We start from the raw sequence: 20,749 nt of genomic DNA, 5'->3' as shown, positions 1-20,749 counted from the left end.
CTTGTTTAGCAAGCTTCACTGCCTGCACCTTAGTTCTTGGGATTCCAGCAAAGAATGGATAGTAGACATGCCTCCGAATGAAGATATTGAAGCCATATGTCTTGGTCAGGGATGGGCTGCTGCTGCCACTACCTCCTTGCTTCTTCGCTTGTTTACCATTGGAGGTGTTCAAAAAGAGGTCTTCAGTCTCCCTGGGCCTGTTGTGTCAATGGCTGGACATGGAGAACAGCTTGTCATTATTTATCACAGAGGTAGATTTTTTCTAGTATTTTATATTCCTTTGTGTTCTTCATATTCTATCTTCAGTACCCATCATTGTGCCAAGACTTGTCTTAATAGGTTACTGATCTGGATTAATTTTATGACTCACAAGTCAAAAAATACAGTTTGAGAAACCATCTGGGTTATTTCTTTAAGACCCATGGCTTTAGTACATCTCTGTGTTCATGACTTGTAAGTTAGTATCATCAACCCTACTCCCTTCTTGTATCTGCAGACTTACATATCCAATTGTCAACTTGAAATCTCTATGTAGAGTTTTGATATACACCTCAAACTTAACTTGGTCACAGTAAAGCCTCTGGGCTTTTTCTCCCCCTCCGAACTTGCTTCTTCATTTTTTGATCTTGATAAATGGCGTACTACCAATATTCAAGGCAGAAATGTAAGAGTTATCTTTGATCCTTCTCTTCCCTCACACCCCTAGCATCACTGTGTCAGCAAAATCATATCATGTCAGTGCACACAACACATTCCACACCTCCACTAAAACCTTAGTCCAAATGAGACATCATCTCTTAGGTGTTGCAATAACCTCCTAACTAGCTTTTCATCTTCAGTTCTTACTGGTAGTTTTTTAAAAACATAAATCCAGTCATTTCCCTCTTCTGCACAGATTCCTTTCATGATTTTCTGTTGCTTTAGAATAAAACTCAAACTTGTTGTCACGGGTGGCAAAGTCTTACATGATCTGACCTTTGCCTGCCTCTTCAGCCTCATCTCTTACTACGTTTTCTCTTGTCAGCAATTCTGGCCCTACTGACTGCTTTGTGTTCTTCGAAATCACCATGTTTGCTCTGTTAGGCCCTTTTCGTTAACTGTCCCCTATAGTGCTCCTCCTCTTACCGTTTGCATGGCCAGCTCCAACTTGCAAATCATCTCTCAGTTTAAATTTCACTTTTTCCAAAGGCCACCTTTGTCCAGTCTAAAGTAGCCACTCAGTGTGACCCTCTGTATCACATTAGTATTTTAATCCTCAATGATGATACTTAGTATTTTCTTTCTTTTTTAAATTGGTTTTTCCTCTCCTATCTGAATATGAATTTCATGAGAACACTGACATTGTCTTATTTACATTATAGCCTCTACCTAGTACAAAGAAAGCTCTCTGTAAATACTTTTTGAGTATTTAAAGTTATATTCTTGAGAATTACCACTTTTTGAATATTTACAGTTATATTCTTGAGAATTACCACTTATAAAACTCAATTCTTGAGAATTACCATGTACATTACCACTTTATGTAAAGTTTTACTTTATGTAACATACTGTTCTAATGCCTTATTGGTGCCTCAGATAAAAAGATTATCTATAAAAAGTACTGCTAATTAATCTAGGAGCTTATCACAAAATAACCTAAATTCACAGAAAATAATTTAGACTAATTGTTTTAACTATAATTTAGCATTATAGCTAAATAACCATTGATACCTGACTTATATTTACATTTTCTCACTAGGTACAGGATTTGATGGGGATCAGTGCCTTGGAGTTCAACTGCTAGAGCTAGGGAAAAAGAAAAAACAAATTTTGCATGGTGATCCTCTTCCTCTTACAAGGAAATCCTATCTTGTATGGGTTGGATTTTCAGCTGAAGGCAAGATAAATTTATTTATATTAAAGATATTTTTCAAGAAGAAAATTATTTCATTATTTTATTCCTAATTAATTTGTTTAAAGATAACTTGTCTGTATTTTATGTTTAAATTACTTTATTTTAATATGTTAACAGAACTGAAAACTAGGATTTCCAGGCAAGGTAGCCACTGTTTTATGTACAAGATGTCTTCTTCTGATCAGAAAACTTACTAAGAGGGAAATAAATTTTTCTGAAAGTTTATTAGCTAGCAAAGAGGAGATACAAGTACCTGTTCAAGTTGTGGCTTTTCTAGCAGAGTCTATGTGGAAATCAGGAATTTTCTATCGCTGCATTATTCACTACAGTAACCACCAGCCAAATGTGGCTGCTGAGAGCACTTGAAAAGTGGCTAATCTGAGTTGAGATGTGCTATAACTATAAAATACTTTCCAGATTTGGAAGGCTTAGTATGAAAAAAAGGATGTAAAAAATTTCAGTAATTTTTTTACATTGATTACATGTTAAAATGATAGACTAGATTGAATAAAATATATTATTAAAATTGCCTTCACATTTATCCCCCTTTTCTCATATGGCACTAAGAAATTAAAAATTATATTTGTGGCTCACATATTTCTACTGAACAGTGTCCTGTTGCAGACTCAGTGGGTTATGACAGATGTTTGAAGGACACTAAGGCATGCCTTATTTTAAGGCACCTGTCAACCCTGTCTTCTGGCTTAAATATTTCTATTCTTGATGATTCATCATTGGAAACTCCAGTTTGTTTTTCAAAATCCAACCATTTCTGAATGTGTTTTCTATTGAGATATTAGTCACTTATGCTTTAATATTGTGATCATTAATAACTTCCATTTTTATCGGTTTGGTTTTTTTCTTCCAATTACCTATCAGATCTAGACCCTGAGGAAACTGCTAGTAAGAGGGATGTGAAGTCTCAGATAAAGAAAAGGACAATTGGGAAATGTACCGTGCATTTCCTGAAATGGGGGCAGAGTAGGTGGGGAAACAGGGATGCTTACTTGTTCCCTAGGTAAGTTTAGGAAGAGAGCAGTGGGGAACTGTTGGGAACAGAACAGTGACGAGACCAGGAGAGAGGGGGAGGAAGAATACTAAAGACACATTTCTCTATATCATCACCTTGCATCGGGTTCTGCTCGTTTTTCCAAGTCTCTCTTGACTAAGGAATCATCAGATTCAAGTTTTAACTTCTTTGCTGAAATTGGCTTTTTAAAAAACTGCTGTCTTCCAGCAGGTGGCATAGTTTTCACTGAATTCATCAGGGTTTTTTTTTTCCGCCCTCTTTAAGTCATATCACTTGCAGATTTTTTTTCCTTTTTGTTCAGTTAAGTCTTACTCTGTGGTTAATGAAATGTTATAGGAAATAATCTTGGATTATTTGCCCTTTTGGTTTTTTTGGAGGAGGTGTTTGTTTTTGTTTTGAATTGAAGATTAAATGATCAGTGTGTGTTTTTGAAAGAAAGGTTTATTTAACAAATACATAGCTATGATTCCAGGTGATTTGTTTTTCTGTTGGTATATAGGTACCCCATGTTATGTGGATTCAGAAGGCATTGTTCGAATGCTTAACAGAGGACTTGGTCATACATGGACTCCTGTATGTAACACAAGAGAACACTGTAAAGGAAAATCTGACCACTACTGGGTGGTTGGTATCCATGAAAATCCCCAGCAGCTGAGGTGAGCTATTAGAAAATGCTTAGTTGACTCTTTTTAAAAGTACTTGGAAATTCTTTATATTGTGCCTATCCTGTCAACTTAGTTAATTTATTTGTTTTCCCTAGTCACTAAATTAAGAATTTCTTTATATTCACTTGAAGTTTTCAACCAATTGCTTGACTTAGAGCTTATTGATCCCTGGTGGTCAGTGGTTAAGACTCGGAGCTCCCAGTGCAGGGAGCACAGGTTCAACCTTAGGTCAGGGAGCTAAGATCCTGCAAGCCAAGCCATACCACTCAGCCAAAAAAAGAAAGAGAGGGAAACTAAGTTTATTAGTGTGACTAGAGTCATTTCTCCCAGAGAGGGGGTTTCTGGGTAAATATGGCATTTCGTATTTTCTTACAGCCTTTTGTTTTAAACCTTGATTTAGAATTGAGTATGTAATTTAGTTACTTTTTGAGGTTTTTGACTTAATTATTGTTATAAGGGATTCCCAGGTGGCTCAGTGGTAAAGAATCTGCGTGTAATACAGGAGACTTGGCTTTGATCCCTGGGATGGGAAAATCCGCTAGAGAAGGAAATGGCAACCTGTTCAGTATTCTTGCCTGGGAAATCACATGGACAGAGGAGCCTGGCGGGCTACAGTCCATGGGATTGAAAAAGAGTCAGATATAACTTAGTAACTAAACAACATTGTTGTAGGGAGTGGGCTAGCAGAAATTTAGTCCTTGACTGCAAGTGTAGAATTCTCAGTACATATTGTCTCTATATTCAGTATTGTGTTGAGTATTTACCTCTTTTTAATGCATTTGGACATAAAACTTTTTTCTGCAAGTTGTATTCATTTAACAAACATATGTTAAAAGTCCTGACTGTATGTTCTGTGCCCCATGAAGATAAATAGGCCAACTCCCTGGAAGGGTTGGCTGGTAAAATCATTATCTTCTCCTGAGTCTTATGTTCTAAAAGAGTTAAATTGCCTCCAGTGTGGAAAAGCGTCCCTTACAACACAGAAGACAAGCGAACTCACTGACTTTTGGAAACTTAGTCTGGACATCGGCCCCAGTTTTCTCCAGGTTGATATTTTTCAACTGTTTAATATAAGAGAACAAATTTTTGACTTACTTGAAAAAGAATTGAAATCATTTTGTTCCTTGGTAAACTGTGGTTTATTTTGTCATATTTTATTCTTTACTTGAGTTAGCCACAGTTTCTAGGAAACACATTCATTGTAGGCAGAACCCATCAAGGCAGCAGTTAGTTGAGTTTGTTTTTTCCTCTTCTTCCATGAAAGAGATATCTAACAGAAAAGATCATTTTACTTCAAGTCTTTAAAGTTAAGAAAAGGATAAGAAATGTGAATTGGTGCTCTACTTTAATGTAAATGTGGTTTTAAAGAAACTGTTAGTAAAATCCTAATCAGTTTTTCTTTATGATAATCGCTTACTATGACTAAATCAATAAAGTATTAAAGTTGTAAAATGTTTTTAAACAAGAGTCTGTCACTTTGTAGAGAAAAGAGCGTTAAGGCAATTAAGATTATTTCCAATGTTCCTCCTAATTTTGTTAATGTACATTATATATTTATGTAGTTGGACTTGTTCTTTCTGAATGCAAATATTCTGTCTTCCATTATGCACAACTAAAATGGTTTTGTGTATGGGTGCATAATAGAATTGCTACAAGAGATTTTCAGACACTAAATATTCACACTGTCACCTGATACTGTGTGGTGAAAACCACTGATTTATATGAAATTATGAAAGAGGAGGAAGAATAAAGAAAATGAGATTTATGATTAAAAAAATTGGAACTCTAAAAACATGTTTGTTTTTATTGTATAGTCACAAAAAGAAGAAAAAGGAGTATTTAAATCTTACAGGGAAGGGGGAAACTATGTAATTTGAAAAATATTCTTGGGTATTGCTACTTATTGATTTTTTAACTACTCTAATGGACACTTGATAATATTAGAAGATATTTATGAAAAGAATTTAAACCCAAAGCCCTAATTTTTACTTAGTATTTTCCTTTAAGAAAGTCATCACTCAAAGTCCTGATTAAAAGGCTGTATTATAAATGGATGCCTTTTGCTAAGAATGGAACAAGGTACTAGTTTTTTAAATACCTTCATGAGCATTAGAAAATTTGTGTATGGTACTTAGAGTATGCAATTATGTTTTTCTTATGATTTGGAGTACATACATTAAAAGAGTATTTTACATATATAAATCACTGTGATGAATGAATATTTTTTCATTCATAAATTACGTAAGTACTCATCCTGATGGGCATGTATAAGTGCTTTATATATCGAGTCAGAAAAGTCCTTGCCAACTGAACTTATGTGCCAATTAACACATAAGGCATAGCAGAGCAGATAGATATACATTATAACCTTTTTACAATGATAGTGCATCTTCTGCTTCACTGTCACTAATATCTAATAATAAATACTTAACCTGTATTGGACATTTCATCATCTTTTTCTCTTATATGACATTTTCTACCAATAGTTACCAAGTATTTCCAAACTGAAGAATGAAAGTGAATATGCTTTATCACCTTTTTATCTTAAGGGTAATCTGTTTTATCATATGGATCCTGTGATAAGTATTTATGCCACAGTTTGTATATTTTGAAAGTGGGCATTTTGCTAAGGAAAATCTGAAAGGAGCTGATTTCATTTAGTGATTGTTCACGTAGTAAAGCTGATGTGGGGAGGGATTTTTGCAGTAATTGAAATATGTAGAGGGATAGTTTTTATAGTTAATCAGGCCTGAAGTATTTTTTTGTTTGTTTATTATATTTATTTATTTATTTCGTGGTGTCAACTCTTAATTGTGGCACCTGTGATCTTCAGACTTCTTTGCATTATGCAGGATTAGTGGCAGCATGTGGGGTCTAATTCCCTCGCCAGGGATTGAATCCATGCATTGGGAGCACAGAGTCTTAGCCACTGGACCACCAGTTGTTCAGTCACTCAGTTGTGTCCAACTCTTTGCAGCCCCGTGGACTGCAGCACGTCAGCCTTTCCTGTCCTTCACCATCTCCTTAAGCTTGGAGCTTGCTCAAACTCATGTCCATTGGAGTCAGTGATGCCATCCAACCATTTCATCCTGTTATCCCCTTCTCCTCCTCCCTTCAGTCTTTCCCAGCATCAGGGTCTTTTCCAGTGAAGTCCCCTAAAGTACTTTTTTAAAAGAGAAATTTGGAATAATGTTATTCCAAGTTACGAACTTTTGGAAAATTTATCATGTAACAGTTTTTATGATATTTTAAAAAAGTTTTTATGGTGAGACTCTTTCTTTTCTGACAGGTGTATTCCTTGCAAAGGTTCTCGATTTCCTCCCACCCTTCCACGCCCTGCTGTAGCTGTTTTGTCCTTTAAGCTTCCTTACTGTCAGACTGCCACAGAGAAAGGACAGATGGAGGTATGCACAAAGCTTATCTTGACACTCAATTTGATGATACCTGCCTATAACACAGGCATTTAAAATTACTTTGATGACTTTTGTTCTGTATTCCTTACCTTATAATTAAATAATAGCAGTAGCTGGGAGGGAGGAGGTCTTGTGAACCCCAGGGCACCTGGTTGCCGTCTCTGCTTCCAGGGACTTTGTCCAAGAGGTAAATGGGTATGACCGTTAGGGCCTCGCTAGGTAAGGCCCTCACCGTCAGGCTTGGACAAGTTGTTGAGAGGATGTGCCTCCTGGAATTTTGTACCCTAGGCACCAGGCTTGCCTAAGTTTAGTTCTAGCCCTGTGTCATTGATATCTTGTAATTAGTAATTCTAAACACGAAACAAATCAGCTTATACAAATCTAGTTTAACTAGTTCTCTGAGCATTAGCCGTGATAACTAAGAATCTTTAAAATGGTCTGCAGTTGACCCGTGAAGAACATGGGCTTGAACTGTGGGGGTCCATTTATACATGGGCTTTTTCAGTAGTACTACAGTACTACATGATCCAAGGTTGGTTGAATCTGAGGATACTGAACCTCTGATAATGGAGCAACAGCATATAAGGAGGGCTTACTATAAATTATGTGCAGATTTTCACCTACACAGAGGGTAGGTGCTTTTGCCTGCTACACTGTTCAAGAGTCACTGTATTGCACCCCCTGTTTGTAAGTATAGAAGATAAAGTCAAACCATAGTATTATACAATTTGAATTGCAAAGTAAGCTGTAGAAAGGAATGTTTCAGAAAATATCTTATTCAGAAACTGCTATCATATGATAAATGTTTAACTCTTGCCTGATAGTCAGCTGATAGTTGACCTAAGCCGTTGTTCCACTTTTGCAGGAACAGTATTGGCGTTCAGTTATATTTCACAACCATCTTGATTATTTAGCAAAAAATGGTTATGAATATGAAGAGAGCACTAAAAATCAAGCAACAAAAGAACAACAGGAACTTTTACTGAAAATGCTTGCGGTGAGTAAAATAAATACAGTGGGGGAAAATTTTTCTCTAGGATGAATTTCTTAATGGTATGTGAATTAGCAGTTTTCACAACGTAGAATTCTTAAGCTGTATCTGGTGGTATTGGTATTTTTCTCCCTTAAAAATACCAGTTTCCCAGTTGATGTTGCATTTAAATATTTAAGATACTACCTCAGAACACAGGAAGAAATAAACTGTTTTGGTGCTGACTCCGTTTTTATTTTTGCTCCCTGGTCTGTACTGTAACAGGCCCTGTAGGCAATTTGGATGCTTGTTCATAAAGTTTGAGAACTGGCTCCAGCTCCTGCTCCTATCATATCCAACAGATAAAGTTTGAGTGTAGACTTTCAGATCTCCAAGGCTGAATGAGCAGTCTTAAGAACTTTCATCAGGCTTTTAGAATGCCTGTCTTTTGTTGTCCTCTTAGGCAACTCTGTGTGGTAAAAGTTTGTAGCCAGTGACCAGGTTTGGTGCCCTGGATATTTAAGTACATTTATCTTTAAAGATAAAAGAACTTTTTGAAAGATAAAGTTCTTAAGTTTGTGTTCTCATTCTAGGTTGGTTTATGAGGAGGAATATAATGTAATTTCTTCCCTGTTCTTCTTGTATTAGACTGTAAGCACCTTGGGGGCCATGACCATGTCTCGTTCTCTGCCATTTACTGGGCACGGACAGTGTCTAATACACAGTAGACCTCAGTATTTCCTCAGAGAGTAAGTGGCCCAGACTTTTGGTTTCATTCTAAGGTTGAGAAAAAAAGAGTTCTGAGGGAAAAGTGATATCTAAGTCCATAGAACTGGTTGTAACTTCAGTCTCCAAAAGGTGGTATTCACCACCATCACCTCTATGTAACACTGCCTTGAGTTTAGTATTAAAGAAATTTAATTAGTTTACTGTAGAGAAAGTTTTGTTCCATTTACAAAGTCCCATTTGTGTACCAACATGAACTAGTAACCTTTTTATTTCCTACTACACAGGTAAGGAAACCTGTTTAAGTTACTCATGCTTTAGTCCTAGAGGAGCTTTTACCCTGGAGTACAGTGTTCCTCAGCAGGGTGGTCATAGCACTCTGTTAGTTCTTCAGTATTCCTGTCCCCTGGCAAATGCCCATAGTGCCACCTAGTTACTAGGAAACTATACTACTTTCATTTCCAAATGCCTCCTGAGGCAGCGTACCACCCAGACTGAGAGGTACTATTTATAGATAAGTGATTCTGGAAAACTTGAGAAGAGTGTGCAAGTAAATACCTAAAGCGTCTGTGCTGATGAATCAGATTTGACATGTCTAAGTAACAAATAATACTTCCTTGAGTTGTGAGACTTTTAGTTGTCTTCAAAGTATTCATTTTCCTCATGTTGTAAATACGTCAGTTGTCTCACTTTGAGTTGTCAAAATTTATACCAGAAGAAAGTCCATGTTCTGTGAGAGATGATAAATGAGTGTTCTTCATTTTATATTGCAAGTATAAAAAATATAGCAAGAAAAAGGAGGTTGCTTGCTAATTTAGAAATTGTATAACTGTTTCTAGTAGTCAGAGATCATAGACAATCATATTTAGAAAGCTAATGGGTAAATCTACTTGCCCACCCAAATTCACTTAGTAGCTTTTGTGTGCCACTTCTGGACAAAGTAATAACAAATAAATCATTTACATTCTATTATTTGTTTCAAATTTGCTACCCTGTTTGGTGACTGAAGTGGTAGAATGGGCGGGAAACCATTTTTAAATTTTAAATAAATCCCTTACTCTTCTTGCAATTTATAACTTGAAATGTTATGTCATTAATGATTGTAAAAGTCACTTAGGAAAAAATGCTGCCAATTAAACTGACTCACCATCAATTGTAAGATGCTTCCAACTTCAAGAGATATTAAAATGTGTAAAAATGTGCATCTTAAAATCAGAGATACAGTCTCAAGAAAACGGTTCTACCAGGAGTGTCTGTCTTTTATTTTTCAAAAAGTTTTACTTAACATAATTTGATCCACCCGCCCTTTTTCCTTTTAGCTTTCCTGTAAACTGGAGCGGGAATTTCGTTGTGTGGAACTTGCTGGTCTAATGACTCAGAATGCTGTGAATTTAGCCATTAAGTATGCTTCTCGTTCTCGGAGATTAATATTGGCCCAAAGACTTAGTGAACTGGCTGCAGAGAAGGCAGCAGAGTTGGCAGCCACCCAGGCTGAGGAAGAAGAAGAAGAGGATTTCAGGAAAAAGTTGAATGCTGGGTAAGATATACTCAGTTGTTTTAGTTTTACCATCCTGCAATATTGACCTGGTCTTTTCAATTGCTCTTTATTGAATAATATTGCTCTTTTTTAGTTATAGTAATACTTCTACAGAGTGGAGTCAGCCAAGGCTCAGAAATCAAGTTGAAGAAGATACGGAGGATAATGGAGAAGCTGATAATACAGAAGAAAGACCAGAAATACACAAACATGGTAAAATACATTTTTAAGGCAGTTTAAAGAGGAGAAGTGTCATGTGTGTGACTTCCCTCATTTTACTTGGCTAAGGGAAATTGAATACCCATACGTTTTCAAGGTGTCTTTTTGTCCTGTTGTTGATTACAGAAGATTCCTTTATATTCCCATTTATACTATATTGTTTTAATTATTCTATAGGAGAGAGCCCATTTTTCAAAAGTGCAGATTCCTCTGATATGCTAGCTCTTAAGTCAGGTAAGACGTTTTTGATTTTGTAAATATCAAGGAAATTTTGAAGTAGTCCTTAAACTGCTACATCTACTCAAATACCCCTTACTCTTCAGGGCCTGTTTTGTTGTAATTGTTATTTTTAATCAGAAATGTTGGTGAAACTGTGTTCATTTAACAGATACTTACTAAATGCCTATTGTGTGTCAGGTATTGACTAGAGGGAAGACACAGAAGTGAAGTGGATATGCATATTTGATCCCTGCATAAACTTCATACCAGTTGGCTTTTAAAAGTATATACATACATTATTCTGATTTTGAAAATATACTTTTACATGTGTACAGATTATTAAAAGAGCATATAACAGATGACTGTAATCTAGTCAGTGGCGGGAGATAGTTGGGACCCCAAGGAGGCCTCATGGAATGTTTAAAGCAGAGATCTCAAGGAGGAATGAGGCAGCCAAGCAGAAGAGAATCATGTGGGCTTAAGGAACAGCATGTATGAAGTTTTAAGAGTGGTTCATATAAGGCAGAGAGCAAAGAGAAATTGGTGCTGGATGGTTTTGGAGCAGTGAACAGGAACCAAACCATGCAGATCCATGTAGGCCATGGTAAGGATTTTGATCTTTATTTTGGGGTTGCCAGGAGGCTGTTGCAGGTTTTAATCAGGAGCATATATGGCATACTGTGCAGAGGAGGGTTGTGTATAAGGAGGCTACTGATGTAGTCCCAAGTGAGATTGATAGTGACCTAGACTGGGGTGGTGGTGATTGTTGAAGAAAGGGAGGAGTTGAAGAGACATTTCCGAAGATAATGTAAAGGGTATGGAAGTTCAGGGTGTGGAGAATGGCTGTCAGTTTCTGGCTTGAGTACTTGAGTGAGTGATGGTGCCATTTACTGAGTCAGGTATAGGGAAATGTATCTTTAGATAGGAGGATGATGAAATTACTGTGGGCTGTTTGGGTCAAGAGCTCGGGAAAGTAGTATCTCTGGGATGCAGATATAGAAGTTAAGATTGTTGACATGAGTATAACAAGTTAAACCACAGGTATGTGTGAGCACTGGGGAGGATCAAAGTGAGGAGAAAAATGAGCTTAGGCTTAGGGAATCGCCAGCATTTAAACATCAGGTAGAGGAAGAGGAGGAGGAACCATCAAAAGAAAATGAGAACAGAGAGGAAGGAGGTAAGCCAGGGAATGCATTATCTCAGAAGTCAATGGGGAGATCAAAAAGAAAGGAACCCTCAGCTGTGTGGAATGCTGTTGAGAGGTCAAATAAGGTGTTGGCTGAAAAAGATAACACCAGTTTGGGCTACATGGAGTTTATTGAGTTCTTAGAAAGAATAGATCCTGCAGGGTGGTAGGGCTGAAAGCCATGTTTTGGTTGGAGGAGCATATGAATAGTGAGGGAATGGGAATAGCTGTGTAGATAGCTCTTAAGAAATTTGGCTGCTTAGGGCATGTGAGAGAAAATTATATGAGGGGTGAGGGTTGTGTGTGGCAGAGAACGTGTTTGTTTTCTGTTTGTTTCTTTAAGTTAGGAAATTTAAGAAGCCAATAAAGAAGGAAAAGTCAAAGGTGATGCATGTAGCCGTTGATTCAGTTTCTTGAAAAGCAGAAGGGGTGGAATCTAGAGCACTTGTAAAGGAATTATTAACTAGCTAAAATAAGGCACCATTCTTCCTTGGTAATGTGAGAAAAGAGTAGATCTCTACATACTGTATTTATGTTAATATATTGCATAGTGGCAACTTGGATTAGCTCTCATTATCTAATAGCTTTTATTTCATCTTAACAGTAGGAAGGAGGTTGCATATAGTTATTAGTAGTTTTAAAGTTGCAAAGTACAGTATTTTCATATAATACAGATTAAAATATTCATTATTATTGTAGGAGTCAAAAGTCTTCTCAGTTTTATGACTATTAAGTGAGGGTTTCTTTCTTATGAAAGGTGCAGTTATCTCTAGCAGCCAAGGACGAATAAACCCCTTCAAGGTAAACTCTTTCCAGTGATGTTTTCTATTACTTAAATACATTTCCATACAGAGAGATATTTCCAAACTACCAGATGACCCTCCTCAGACTTAGAGGCATTAAAGACTGCAGCAGATTAAACTGTAAAATATTTAAGTAAGTAAATATTTTAAAATAAAAATGAAAGCAGCACTAGTTCACACTTGGACCGAGAATTTTATTTTCTCCTTATCTTCTAAGAACCTACAGTTATGAAAGGTACTCCCTATTTTTCTTGGGGATGTGGTATTTGGGAATATGTGCATCAGTCTTAATTTGGATTCAACCAAATGTATTCAGTTCTAAAGGTTAGACTATAATATAAACTTGATAGAAATTTAAAGGAAAAACAAATCTCTTGGGTTTTTTTCCTTCTTTAAGCTTTATGAAATGCTAATACTAGTTTGCTCTTTAGGTATCAGGCAGTTCCAAAGAGCCAGCCATTTCAGTGAATTCAGGACGTTCAACTAATATTTTAGACAGTATGAACAAATCATCCAAGAAATCTACTGCATTTAATCGAGCTACAGATGATGAAAAGTCTCCAGTTATAAAGCCCTTGATTCCAAAGCCGAAGTCTAAGCAGGTATGATTTCAACTGCCTCCATCTACAGTAAACAGCTCATGGTCTGTTTGTCTTACTTTAGTTTTGTTCACTCTTTCAGGTATGAGACAGGAGGCCCCGGTTGTATATAACAGATAGTGTAGTGAGAGCAGTGGTTCTCAATTCTGGTTTTGCTTTGGAATCACTTTTTTTAAATATTAATACTTTAAATCATATTATACAGCTGCCAGATATTTAAGAAAGTATTAAAAATGCTCCCAATTAAACCAAGCCAGTGATTTTTATAAGAGATGTGTATTCGCATTTATTTAGAAGAGACTCAGAGAGCCCCACTCATTCCTGCCTCCTGGTCCTCATGACTTTGTACAGCCCCTCCCCTCAAGTGTAATGGGATTATCCAGTAACTGTGACAATGATGAGATGTCACTTCCATAATTGTATTACTATTAATATATAGACCCAGGACAGGGACTCAGGCATCTGTCTGTATTCTTTTCATTTCCCAGACAGTTCTGATGCCTGTCCTTGTTTAATGACAGCTAGCTTAGTAGCTGGCCCTAATCTTTCCTGTTCTGTGTTCTCAGTTTTCTTCCCAGGTTTTATCCTAATTTTGGTAATTTAATCCCAGATTTGTCATCAGTAAAATAGGTAAACTAATTTGAGGTATAGTTTTTTGGAAGTTTTGTATGCATGTGTATAAATATTTACTTTTAACAGAAAACCTTAGGACTTACATGTTAGTGTAAGAATTCTAAATAAAAATAGGTATTTTTCCACCTTTTTCCAAATTTGCTCATAAAATATAGAATCATGCTAGATTTTGTTGCAGTATTCACGTTTGTTTTCACAGGCATCTGCAGCATCCTTTTTCCAGAAAAGAACTTCCCAAGCTGACAGGACTGAGGAAGTAAAAGAAGAAAATCCTAAAAATTCATCATCTGAAACCCCAGCTGTGTGTCCTCAAAACACTGAAAACCAAAGGTCAGTACGTAGAGAAATTTAGTATTCTCAAGATGCAGTATTCCAATAAAAGGCACATAGAAGTAGCAATACAAAATTGTGTGACTCTGTTATTCATTAATATAAATAATACATTGGCACAGGTAGTGGGCATTCTGAAATCATGTAATTTTAGGGAAGCCACAAATATTGATTAGTATCTATTTACATTACTTATTAAAGTATGCTTTGATAAACTATCTAGGTTTTAAATTGTGAACACATTTTACTGAGATACTATATTTTTTTAATTAGTTCATTTTTTCATTTGTTTGTTTTTAAATAATATAGTTACATGGGAGAAACACAGTCAAAGATACAAAAAGATGTGTGGTGAAGAGTAAATCTTTTTTCTATCCACTCAGTTCCCTGTGCACAAATACTCACTGCACAATTTCTCCTATAGCCTTCTTAAATTATTCTATGCATTTTTTTTGGTTTACAGAAATGATAATATGCACATTGTTTTGTGCCTTATTTTTTTCACTTAAGAGCAGGTTTTGCAGATCATTCCTTTTTATTACATGAAGAGTTTCTTTAATCTTTTTACATTCATTGCATGGCTGTACCATAATTTATTTAGTTCTCTGAAAGTAGACAAAAAGTCATTGCTGGTCTTTTGCTGGTACAAATAGTAGTACAATTAATAATTTTATATGAATATTATGTACATATAGCTGTAAGATAGATTCCTGTATGGTTCAAGCTAATGTACACTTAATTTTGAAAGATACTGCAAAATTGCTCTGCATGGATGTTTGTATCCCCCAGCAATACAAGAGTCCCTGTTTGTCCACCAACTCATTATGTTACCAGATTTCTTGATCTCTTGTATGCTAGACTTATTTGAAATACATCAGCTATACTGAAAAAGTCACCATTTCATTTCTTAAAATTTATTTCTTTTTGGCTGCACTGGGTCTTTGTTGTGGTGCACGGGCTTCTCGTTGCAGTGGCTTCTCTTGTTGCAGTGGGCTCTAGAGCGTGTGGGCTGTAGCGGTTGCTGTGTGTGGGTGGGCTCAGTAGTTGCAGTTGTCCAGCAGCATGTGGAATCTTCCCTGAGCAGGGATTGAATCTGAATCCCCTGTACTGATAGGATTCTTAACCACTGGACCACCAGAAAAGTGTCACCATTTCATTTTTAACTTTATGTATCTCATGTAACCAGTATCTCACGTTCAGTTGCTCAGTCATGTCCAACTCTTTGCAGCCCCATGGACTGCAGCACTCCAGGCCTCCCTCTCCATCGCCAACTCCCAGAGTTTACTCAAACTCATGTCCGTTGAGTAGGTGATGCCATCAACCATCTCCTCCTCTGTCGTCCCCTTCTCCTGCCTTCAGTCTTTCTCAGCATCTGGGTCTTTACAAATGAGTCAGTTCTTTGCATCAGGTGGCCAAAATATTGGAGCTTCAGCTTCAGCATCAGTCCTTCCAATGAATATTCAGGGCTGATTTCCTTTAAGATTGACTGGCTGGATCTCCTTACAGTCCAGGGGACTCTCAAGAGTCCTCTTCAACACCACAGTTGAAAAGCATCAATTCTTTGGCGCTCAGCTTTCTTTATAGTCCAACTCTTACATCTTGTATTAACCAATTTAATTTGAGGGGGTAGCTGTAGTTTTTATTTTTTTTATTTTGTCCTAAATTTAATTTAGCTATTAAACAGTGAAATTTTTATTTAAGAAGATTAAATTTTTTATACTTTCAACAGCCTATACAGAAGAAAAGTGATCAGTAAATGTTAAATATTTGCATTAAATCTTCAGGTGTGACCTAAAAAACAGTTTGTGTCAGAACTGAAATCTGGTAACATTGGCATTTATGCTGTGTCCATGCTTTACATAATGGTAGAAGAACTGACCTAGGCTCCCAGGTCAGCTGTGCTAGCAGGAGAAAGGAGCTTGAGAGAAATCATGAAGATTTCAAATAGCTGGTTTAGGGAATGGAGAAAGGCTACCAAGAATTCATGGGAGGGTTTTATTGGACTAGAGGGGCTAAGGAAGATTGGAGACCTTGAGTATGTCAATATTCATTAAAGAGTTCACAGGTGCTGTGCTTGGAAAATATAAATGTGAGTAATCCCTTTGAATTGATCTTACAAAGGATTTCTTTCAACTCATTATTCCTGTAGTCTCTAGGCAGTTTTAAGTAATATGTAATTATGAATATTAACAAGTATAATTAATTGTGTCTGTCTTACATTATATATAGGTATGCAAAGACTAATGGTTAATTACTTACCTGAAAAATCATAAAATACTCCAGAACTGTCTTAAGTATAAAATTTTTTTTGTATAATTGCTATTTTAGGCCTAAGACCGGGTTCCAGATGTGGCTGGAAGAAAACAGAAGTCATATTTTGTCTGACAATCCTGACTTTTCAGATGAAGCAGACATAATAAAAGAAGGAATGGTTCGATTTAAAGTACTGTCAACTGAAGAAAGGAAGGTAAGAATAATTGTACCGAGATTGAGACTTTGGCGAATTCCTGGCTTTTAAAAATTCTTATAGAAAATGCTTTTTTTCTGTGTTTTAAAATTGGATACACTCAGCCTCTTGGTGGAGAGGAGATGCAACAAACAAAATGTCAGTTTTGACATCTAGATCTATATAATAATTATTTAGTGTTGATGGTTAATTTTTTGGCAGATATACTACCTACATCTGTATAAGTTTCTGCATATTGTAAGTTAGGGGAATAGCCCAAGAAAAAGTACATTGCTTTTAAGTCAGAATCAAATAAAATTAGTAAGGAAAACTGAAATTAATTCACATTTTTGGACAACTGCTTTAGAGTCCTTGTAAGCAGAATTTCTTAAAATACTATTTACTTACACATTGAACACTAAATGAGAATACTGCTTTGTGAGGAAACAATCCGTGTTCTGTTCTAGCCTTTCATGTGGAAATTAGGACAGGTGACTTGTACCTATCGCTTCTTAGGTCATTCCCTGCCATGTAGAAAAAGGCTAGGAGCGGCTTTCTTTTACAAGGGGAAGGAATGTGTATGTTGTATCAAATCTCAGACTTACCTTCCCCAGGGATGACAAGGGTGCAGCAATGGGTACCTTGTGACATAGATATTTTACCTTGATAAACTGGTTTTACAAAATAAATGTATTGCAAAATGACGAAACTAGAAACTAGTCTAACCACCTCTCACCTTCTTTAGAATCTCATTAGCATCTTTGTGTTTCTCATTTTTTGTGAGCATTTATAAAAGGATAAAAATTCTAAAGTATTAAATAAAATGGCATCTGAATGAATAAGACCATAAGCTGAAACTGTCAGCTTATGCAGGAAAAGAGGAAGAGACGTGGCAAAACTTGTGGTCGTGTTTTTGAATACTTAAAATGTAATCAGTATTTTTAGTGTAAACCTTAAACATTTCTTAAATCCAGTCTGTTAATGTGAAAAATTCTACAGGTCACATGTACCCTTTTCAATAATAATGACTGGGAAGGAAAATAAAGTAGGAGGAGGAGGAACTGTTAGAGATTAAAAGAGGTTTAAGAAATAAATGAGTGAACCCTGTTAGGTTCTCGCTTACTGAATAGAAACCAATCCCAAAAGAACGTATACCGTATGTAATATTTGTGACATGACAAAGTGATGGGGTGAAGATCAGAGTACTGATTGCCAGGGGATGGGGCCTGGGAGAGGAATAGGGCAGGGCAGCATGAGGGATACTCATGCTTGTGGAACTGTTCTATATCCTGAATGTGGTGGTAAATACACAGCCTACAGTAGAATTACACACATACACACACAAATGAGTTGAAATAAAAAGGTTTTATCGATGTCAATATCCTAGCTGTAATAGTACAGTATAGTTTTGCAGGATGCAACCATTGAGGGAAACTGAGTAAAGGGGACACGGGGGCTTTCTGTATTACTTCCTCAACTGCATGGAATCTCTATCTCTAATCTCAAAATAAAAGGTTTCTTTTTTAAACAGTACCTGTAGTTACAGTGTTTTGCTCTTAATATGGTTAAATACAAGCAGAGTTTAGATTGAAATATTATAGTTAGAATGTAAATTTTTAAATGTACCCTGCAATTAAATAATAAGCAATTTATTTTTTTAAAAAATGAGAACCCTTAATGATTAGCTTCACAATTCAAGTGCTAATTATGCTGCTTTATGGCATAATGTTTCCTGTAAAAGTAAAGAAATCATTTCCTTCCTATTAATTTGTTATTTCCTAAAAATCTTTTCTCTTCGAATATTTTTACAAAGGCATGGGCTGCCAAGGCCAAAGGAGGAACTGCAAGTGATGGAGCTGAAGAAAAGAAGCGAAAACGTGTGGTCGATGAAAGTCAGGAAACTGAAAACCAGGAAGAAAAAATGAAGAATTTGAATTTACCTAAAAAGCAAAAACCTTTAGATCTTTCTACAAATCAGAAACTGTCAGCTTTTGCTTTTAAGCAGGAATAGAGTAAGGAGGTAAATTTAGAACTTAGGAGAGTAATGGATCTTTGGTGAATCTAAACCTTTAAAAAAATCTGTAGGAAACTCTTTAAGTATTTTTGAAAGAGTTTAAAGAATGCTGTTAGTCTTTATAAGATAATCCAGTAACTATATTGGTGTAAGTAGTGGGGCATCTGTAAAAACTATCATCTCTGCAGATTGCTCTGCCCCCAAATGGAGGGCCATTCAGAAGCACGACCATGGCCACTGACTGGAGGCCACTGTCATGTCCCATTGGAAGCTGGATTGATTTTGTTTCTTACCTTCAAAATCATCAAAGCCAAGGTCTTAAAACCTCTGAGCATTGAAGCACCTTCTAGAGTGTTCCTTGTTTGGTAAATATCACATATTGGCAAGTGCTACGAAAGTCCTCTTCCAAAGTGTGTTACTGTAGATTGCTCTTATGTCTATACTGGACCCAGGGGACCATATTTTTTTTCATATGGGCCCTAAACATGTAAATAATTTTGTAGATGAGACCTTTGTTTTGGAAATTTCTTCATATATTACTTTTATCTGTTTGTATTGCCTGTTTTTTTAAAAATAAAACTTAATTTTCATGTTTAGCTTAATACGGTCTTCACATTGTATTTCCATGAAATGGAAGTGTTTCTAGAAAATATATTTTATGTTTATTACCATAATTTTCACTACCCCCATCTTGTTTTTGTTGTTGTTCAGTCGCTAAGTCACGTCTGACTCTGCGACCCCATGAACTGTAGCCTACCAGGTTCCTCCATCCATGGGATTTTCCAGGCAAGAATACTGGAGTGGGTTGCCATTTCCTTCTCCAGGAGATCTTCCAGACCCAGGGATTGAAACCCGGTCTCCCACATTGTAGGCAGATGCTTTACTGTCTGAGCCACCAGGGAAGCTCATTTGTAACAGTGTTACAAACCCCCATCCATAGTACTTCAGGCAGTCTGTTTACCAAATCGAATCCCTTGAATCTGTTCATCACCTCCACTGTATAAATCATAAGGGATTTGATTTAGGTCATACCTGAATAACCTAATGGTTTCCCCTACTTTCTTCAATTTGAGCCTGAATTTTGCAGTGAGGCGCTCACGATCTGAGCCATAGTCAGCTCCAGGTCTTGTTTTTGCTGACTGTGTAGAGCTTCTCCATCTTTGGCTGCACAGAATATGAAAGAAAGTGAAAGTGTTAGTCGCTCAGTCATGTCTGACTGTTTGCAACCCCATGGACTGTATAGCCCACCAAGCTTCTCTGTCCATGGAATTCTCCAGGCCAGAGTGGGTTGCCATTTCCTTCTCCAAGGGATCTTGCCAACCCAGGGAGTTTAGCCCAGGTCTCCCACATTGCTGACAGATTCTTTACCATCTGAGCCACCTAATTTCAGTATTGACCATCTGGTGATATCTGTGTAGAGTCGTCTCTTGGGTTGTTGGAAAAGAGTGTTTGCTATGACCAGCGTGTTCTCTTGACAAAACTCTGTTAGCCTTTGCTGTGCTTCATTTTGTACTCCAAGGCCAAACTTGCCTGTTACTCCGGGTATCTCTTGATTTCCTACTTTTGCATTCCTCTCCCCTATGATGAAAAGGACATATATTTTTGGTGTTAGTTCTAGAAGGTCTTGTAGGTTTTCATACAACTGGTCAACTTCAGCTTCTTTGGACACCTTCTGACCTGGGGAGCTTATCTTCTGGTGTCACATCTTTTTGTCTTTTCATACTGTCCATGAGGTTCTTGTGGCAAGAATACTGCCATTTCCTCCTCCAGTGGACCATATTTTGTCAGAACTTTTCACTATCACCTGTCCATCTTGGGTAGCCCTGTACAGCATGGCTCATAGCTTCATTGAATTACGCAAGCCCCTCCTTCACCCTTATCCTGTTACACATTAAACACACAGAGGTATTGAAGGTACTATTTTGATAATATTGAAGCTCAGCATATGTTCCTGGTAAACTACTCTGGTTATCAGCATCAGCAGTGCTTTATTGAGCAAATCTTTGAAGCCTTGATAAGAGAGTAATTAAAGAGTGAGAAAGTGTTTAACTCCTCTTTTGTTTTG

At 36.7% G+C, this 20,749-nt stretch overlaps 1 protein-coding gene and 1 long non-coding RNA gene across 3 annotated transcripts in view; one reads left to right on the top strand and one right to left on the bottom strand.

Moving 5' to 3' along the window:
- Nucleotides 1–19,286, top strand: part of WDHD1 (WD repeat and HMG-box DNA binding protein 1) — a 151,753-nt gene extending 132,467 nt beyond the window's left edge. For both annotated transcript variants that reach the window (XM_042252549.2, XM_004010661.6), the window contains 13 exons: nt 10–251; nt 1,739–1,876; nt 3,424–3,580; nt 6,879–6,993; nt 7,868–7,999; nt 10,018–10,235; nt 10,330–10,448; nt 10,632–10,688; nt 12,617–12,660; nt 13,094–13,264; nt 14,094–14,224; nt 16,553–16,691; nt 18,484–19,286. In XM_042252549.2, coding sequence (XP_042108483.1) covers nt 10–251; nt 1,739–1,876; nt 3,424–3,580; nt 6,879–6,993; nt 7,868–7,999; nt 10,018–10,235; nt 10,330–10,448; nt 10,632–10,688; nt 12,617–12,660; nt 13,094–13,264; nt 14,094–14,224; nt 16,553–16,691; nt 18,484–18,681 — 1,861 coding nt within the window. In that variant the 3' untranslated portion in view covers nt 18,682–19,286. The remainder of the gene's footprint in view (nt 1–9; nt 252–1,738; nt 1,877–3,423; nt 3,581–6,878; nt 6,994–7,867; nt 8,000–10,017; nt 10,236–10,329; nt 10,449–10,631; nt 10,689–12,616; nt 12,661–13,093; nt 13,265–14,093; nt 14,225–16,552; nt 16,692–18,483) is intronic.
- Nucleotides 14,288–20,749, bottom strand: part of LOC132660057 (uncharacterized) — a 50,163-nt gene continuing 43,701 nt past the window's right edge. The window contains exon 4 of the long non-coding RNA XR_009601243.1: nt 14,288–20,262. This is a non-coding gene — a long non-coding RNA (uncharacterized LOC132660057). The remainder of the gene's footprint in view (nt 20,263–20,749) is intronic.

The sequence above is a fragment of the Ovis aries genome, chromosome 7, assembly GCF_016772045.2.
Source record: "Ovis aries strain OAR_USU_Benz2616 breed Rambouillet chromosome 7, ARS-UI_Ramb_v3.0, whole genome shotgun sequence".
Lineage (NCBI taxonomy): Eukaryota > Metazoa > Chordata > Mammalia > Artiodactyla > Bovidae > Ovis > Ovis aries.
The sequence above is the reverse complement of the archived record's forward strand: the minus strand, read 5'-3'. Positions and strand labels throughout refer to the sequence as shown.